This window comes from Contarinia nasturtii, unplaced genomic scaffold (genome assembly GCF_009176525.2).
Source record: "Contarinia nasturtii isolate CC-2019 unplaced genomic scaffold, AAFC_CNas_1.1 Cnas_scaffold_1345, whole genome shotgun sequence".
NCBI classification, from domain to species: domain Eukaryota; kingdom Metazoa; phylum Arthropoda; class Insecta; order Diptera; family Cecidomyiidae; genus Contarinia; species Contarinia nasturtii.
The window spans coordinates 1-6,151 of NW_022198682.1; the positions used below are offsets into that span (position 1 = coordinate 1).

The 6,151-nt window shown below is 34.8% G+C and overlaps 2 protein-coding genes across 2 annotated transcripts; both read left to right on the forward strand.

Moving 5' to 3' along the window:
* Nucleotides 1-1,042: 1,042 nt before the first annotated feature.
* LOC116345551 (BTB/POZ domain-containing protein 1-like) lies at nucleotides 1,043-3,540 on the forward strand. Its single transcript, XM_031774990.1, has 2 exons — nucleotides 1,043-1,265; nucleotides 1,748-3,540. Exon 2 carries the CDS (start codon nucleotides 1,791-1,793, stop codon nucleotides 3,141-3,143), a length of 1,353 nt encoding a protein of 450 aa, XP_031630850.1. The 5' UTR covers nucleotides 1,043-1,265; nucleotides 1,748-1,790; the 3' UTR covers nucleotides 3,144-3,540.
* A 311-nt stretch (nucleotides 3,541-3,851) lies between these two features.
* On the forward strand, nucleotides 3,852-5,674 carry LOC116345550 (zinc finger protein 583-like). The gene is made up of 2 exons (XM_031774989.1): nucleotides 3,852-3,953; nucleotides 4,175-5,674. Exon 2 carries the CDS (start codon nucleotides 4,178-4,180, stop codon nucleotides 5,549-5,551), a length of 1,374 nt encoding a protein of 457 aa, XP_031630849.1. The 5' UTR covers nucleotides 3,852-3,953; nucleotides 4,175-4,177; the 3' UTR covers nucleotides 5,552-5,674.
* The last annotated feature ends 477 nt before the right edge of the window (nucleotides 5,675-6,151 follow it).

Sequence of the window (6,151 nt, forward strand, 5' to 3'; positions counted from 1 at the left end):
AATAATTGAACAAATGTATGAAAACATCCAACTTTCGTTATACTTTTGCATAAAATAAAACAAATAAACTATCAAAACAAACCGTGTTTCATTTCAATGTGAAACCATTTTCTTCCTTTAACATTTAGTTTTGAAATTAATCAGCAATTATGCATGAAACTATTAATTACGATCATGTATTATGCCACTGAGCTCGTAAAAGACTAATTCAACATTTAGGACGATTAACTAATGGACGATAAAATCTTGTCAAAGCTAACATAAAAAATTGAAATTTGCTAAATATTCATTCTATAGCAATTGACAACCGGCTAAGCCTATGAAGAGACAAAATGCGAATTCCCCTCATCTGTGCCATCTTGTATTCCATAGTTGAACTCAATTTAGTTACAATGAATTGAATCGAAAAAGAGAAAAAAAACAACAACAGTAACATGGCTACATAGATCTGTTGACCAGTGAGATACGTATAGCAATGGAATGAAAGAATGAAGAAAGCGTATATGTGTATGTTTTTTCACTTTTTCATTTCAATGCTACAGAATTAAATTCAGTTTTTGCATCTAATTCACACTAAAATCAGATGGCGCTCATTAGCGAGATTCGCAAAAAAAAGTCTCCAATCTCATACAAATATACACCGGCTGGCAATTGATTCGGCAGAATTCGACTGTCTCCTCTGCAAAATAAATAAACTTGGCGTGTCAATTACTACCACAATTGCATTGAGCACTATTTTAATCCAAAAAAATGTTGTTGGGAAAAACATTCAAATATTTCAATGACGAAAATCAATGAGTCTAGTAAATTCAACAAATTACGATTCCGTTTGCTTTTATTTTAGAAAAAAAATCGTTCATTTAAATCACATTTTTAAATTTACCATTATAAAGTTTTAGTCCGAAGAAAGTTATTTATTATGTTACATTTCTCAATTTTTAAAATTTCGCGCGCAATACATTCGATTTTAGTTTGACAGTTCATCAGTTCTCTGTCACATTCTGTGTGAACGAAGATGGCACGCACACTGTATCGTCTCTCATGCCAAACATCATACTTTGTCTTGTGTTAGTCAAACTCTCTATAGTTTTCGTCTTAAATCATTAATATAAAGCAATTTCAGTAAAATCGTTTAATTGTTCTGCAGAACCAAAGCAGCATTAACCGAAAATAATAATAGTAAAAAAATTCTTAAGTTAGAGTAATTTGAAAGCAGAAAGTTTCTTTTACAATTTACGTACAGCCGTACACGTATACATACAAAGGTGAGTAGCTAAAATATATTTGAAAGGCAAAGCCGAACGGTGTTTTGTTTATTTTTCTCTAAAAAGTCAAAAGGATTATTCGTGTGCTTCGAAAAAATAATAACAAATCGTACCCAATCGTGCAAAATCGTTTCCAAAAAAATTGCAAATTTTTTCATTTTACATTCTTTTCGATTCTTGGCACTGAAGCGTAAGACATTTGCACATGCCTGTGTTTCATGACCGTACAGTTTTGTCTTTGAAAAGACGTATGTTTTTCTGTATAAACCACCGAATAATATAAGTGTCTCTTGATTTATTGATTGTTACGAAACAAACGTGCTCTAATTAAATTGTGTTTTAAACTACACGCTCTGCAAAGAGTCAATGCAATACTTCTCTCACAAAATATACTTTAAGACTTCGAATTCTACCAAAATGAAACTACAAAAACCAAAAATTGATTATTTCTAAAATAAATTTCATTTCAAATCTGTTTACAGCGCTTGTTACGATTCCAATTCGAGCAATAAACCAAAATTCGAAATGGCTCAAAACGCCGATCAATCTATTCGCGCCAAAAAGCGAAAGGGAAGTCTATACGAAATTCATTTGCGTGAAAAGGCTTGTGATGCTCTCTACTTGGATGCCAAAAGGTCGGATGTCAATTTTTTGTTTTTCGAAAAGAAAAATAATCGCAGAAGTGCGAGAAAATTAATTGAAAAAGTGCCAGCTCACAAAATAATTTTGGCTGCGGCAAGTCCAGTATTTGATGCTGAATTTTTCGGCTCAATCAAGGAAAATGGTGACGTGGAAATCGTTGATTCATCGCCAGAGGCGTTTAAGGAATTTTTGCAGTGTTTTTACCTCGGCACTGTTACATTCACAATGAAAAACATTCCGGAAATCATGAACTTGGCCAACAAATACGATGTTCCCGACTGCATGAACGCATGTACCAAATTTGTGAATGACAACTTGACATCGAAAGATATTTGCTGGGTCTATGACTTGGCCATACTGCACGAGCATCAAGAATTGAAGAAATTCTGCGATGAATTCATCACTACGAATGCTGACACAGTGCTGAAATCGAATGAATTTCTCACTTGCAGTAAAAAAATGTTACGTGAAATTCTGAAATTAGACCTTCTTTGCAAAGAATCTATCGTATTTGATCGTTGTTTGGCTTGGGCGAAGAATGCATGCCAACAAAACGGCATGGACGAAAATGTTGCATCGAATTTGCGCGACCAACTGGACTTTTGTTTGTTTTTGTTTCGATTCGGTTCGATGACCATTCAAGAATTTTCGCTAGCCACACTCGGGTGCGAAGGGATATTTACGGTTGGTGAAATGGATGATATAGTAAGCTCGATATCGTTGAAGGGATTTGTGTCGAAGAAATTCAATCAAAATCCGCGACTTTGCTGGGACCAAAGCAAAGTTTGGATGTGTGAAACCACCAAATCGGGTAAAACATCGCCAATTCAAAGCCGTGAAATTGTTTTCATTACATCAAATAGAACTGCGTTGCTTGGGGGAATATTTTTTTGGAGCATACAACATATGGGTAGCTATGGCTATATATTGAATGCCAAAGTCAGCATTGTGGAGATTCAAGGCCAATCATTTGCTACTGGAACCGGGAAAATTCTTTATGAAGAGACATCAAACATTCCATTCAGAGTACGAAATTACTTGAAGCTATCGACTCCAATCATCATCAAGCCGACCAATACATATAAATTTTGTTTGGAAGTTACAAATCAAACCGGAAACCAGATTTCTTTCTGTTACCGCCTTGGGGAAGTCAAGTCGAGCAATGGACTCATAATTACATTCCACAATGTTGGCGGTCGCGGTCATATGATTTCAGGCTTGGATCTAATCGAATAGAAGTTGGACTGTTGGAGATTTGATTAAGTTGATTTCCATTACGACCAAAATACAACAACATTTTCTTTCATACTATTCTTTTAATTTCTAGACAGCTTTCTATTCAATTTTGTATCAAACAAAAAGTTCTGTCATTTTTTATCATTTTTCAAAATAAGTGGTGAACAAAGTTTTGTTCAGTCGAAAATCACTTTTAAATAGGCGCTCAGAAAGCTACTTTTCTTTCATGGATAGAATTATTACTAAATTTTGCACAAAGCCCAAATTCACAGAAAAAAACTTATAAACATCATCAATTCATAAGAAAAGTATCAATTTTCTTGCATTTTCATTGTACATTGAACAATGATTTTAGAACATAAGCTCAACAAGAATCTATCGATGAAATGCTTCAGGATCCGAGTTCAAAAAAATGTTTGTAATAAAAATTGTGAAAAATAGTAACTTTTTTGTCATTCTTTAAAATGAGTTTTTTTAAAATAAAAACAACCCAAATCATGTCTTAAAAGCCACGACTTTTCTTTTAAATCAATTCTCAAAAATATGCAAATTAATTTGTGTGAAATTAACGCTTATTTTTCGATTCAAAAAGGTTGAGTTCATTGACAATTGAAAATAGCCAACTTCATACCGAAGCGTATCGTCACCAATACAACTAATATTTTACCCGCCTTTTTTTCACACACTCATTGAATTGCGCATCGTCATCGTATACAGCAAATCGTAGTGGCCACTAATAGACGATCACCTGAAGAAAAATCACGTCTTATTTCCAATAAATTTACATTCGGCACCTGCATAAGTTCAAAGGTGAATTTTAATTGAATTTTTATTGTTTTGGAGAAATAGGATTTTTTCTAGAAGTATCATTGTAGTTTATGGAGATTAATTGACTAAAAGTCCCACTCGTCATTTTATAGAATTTTTTTATGCAAATAAACATAGTGACATTTTTTTACATAGAGCGACTAGTGAAATTCTAACCATATCTGAATTTATTTGTTTCTTATCGTTGTATTCAATTTAGTTAGACAATGAAACCATTTCAATGCAAGGGTGTTAGTGGCAGAAAGGTTGGCCACAAGTGCAAATGCAAGCCAAAGTGTTCACAAATCACGGTTAAGGAAGAAATCACCATCAAAGAAGAGCCGAATGATATGATTCAGTACTCACCGCCACCATCGCCAATTGGAACGGGTGCTACCATCAAATCGGAGAGCGAGAGTGACGACGATTGTATGCAGAACGATGTCAAGGATGAAATCAAATGTGAAGATGAATGTGCAAAGACGGAATGCGATACAGCAAAAGATGATGGTGGCGAAGGTGGAATCGACGAAAATGGTCCAGTTGACGCTAATGCTGACAATCCAAACCGTGATGATATACCGCATACATCAAATGGAAAGAAGCCAAAAGATGCAAAGAAAGTGCGCAAGAACAAAATATCAAAGAAATCAAAGGTCGCACCAAAGCTGAAGAAGCATAAGTGTCAGGTATGCAATTATTTGGCATCGAACAAGTCAATACTCAAAATACACATGCGCGTTCACAACGGCGAGAGGCCATTTGCTCGTGAAATCTGTGCAAAAGCTTTTAATCAGAAGTCTAGCCTGAACCGTCATAAGAAAATTCATGATCCAAATTTAACATTTCGTTGTTTGAAGTGCCGAATTGACTTCACAGAAGAAATCGGCAAGATTAACCACGAGACAAAATGCAAACGGCCTCAATACCAGTGCCACTTATGTAAAAGCACAACTCGGAATTTGTCACATTTGAAGCAGCACATGCGAATCCATAATGGTGTGAGGCCATTCAAATGCCGTGTTTGCTTCAAAACATTTACTAGGAAATATCATCTAAATGTACATTTACGCATCCATGTCGAACAACTGCCATTTGACTGCCAGAAATGTGGCCAGCGGTTTGGTAACAAAAACCAGAAGATATTGCATGAAGATCGTTGCACCGGCCGCCGATACGATTGCTATCTATGTAAATACAAATGTTTCCAAAAATGTGATTTGAAAAAGCACATGCGATCAAACCATACTGGTGAAAAACCATTTTCGTGTGGTATTTGTCAAAAGGCATACCGTCAAAAGAACGATCTTAAGCGACATTTGACAACCCACAAAAGAAAGCAACCGATTCGTTGCTCAAAATGTTGGAAGAAGTTTGCAGAAGAAGACGGCAAGAATGCACACGAAGATCGATGCAAACGACGAACCCACCAGTGCTATTTATGCAAAATTGTAAAGCAAGATTCAACACAAATGAAAGGTCATATGCGTACTCACCATACTGGCGAGAAACCATTTCCATGCGAACTGTGTGGATTGCGCTTTGTATGGCAAAATATTGCCAAACGTCACATGAAAAAGGTTCATCAATTAAAGAAGTAATATTGCATTCAAAAAGCATTACCTCATTTGTTTGGAAATGGCAAACATTAGAAATGTTTATAATTCATGGCACTAGCATTCACTCAAAATAATTGAACAAATGTATGAAAACATCCAACTTTCGTTATACTTTTGCATAAAATAAAACAAATAAACTATCAAAACAAACCGTGTTTCATTTCAATGTGAAACCATTTTCTTCCTTTAACATTTAGTTTTGAAATTAATCAGCAATTATGCATGAAACTATTAATTACGATCATGTATTATGCCACTGAGCTCGTAAAAGACTAATTCAACATTTAGGACGATTAACTAATGGACGATAAAATCTTGTCAAAGCTAACATAAAAAATTGAAATTTGCTAAATATTCATTCTATAGCAATTGACAACCGGCTAAGCCTATGAAGAGACAAAATGCGAATTCCCCTCATCTGTGCCATCTTGTATTCCATAGTTGAACTCAATTTAGTTACAATGAATTGAATCGAAAAAGAGAAAAAAAACAACAACAGTAACATGGCTACATAGATCTGTTGACCAGTGAGATACGTATAGCAATGGAATGAAAGAATGAAGAAAGCGTATATGTGTATGT

Coding starts and splice junctions, on each gene's coding strand:
- LOC116345551 (XM_031774990.1), top strand. CDS start 1,791: ATGGCTCAAAACGCCGATCAATCTATTCGCGCCAAAAAGCGAAAGGGA.
- LOC116345550 (XM_031774989.1), top strand. CDS start 4,178: ATGAAACCATTTCAATGCAAGGGTGTTAGTGGCAGAAAGGTTGGCCAC.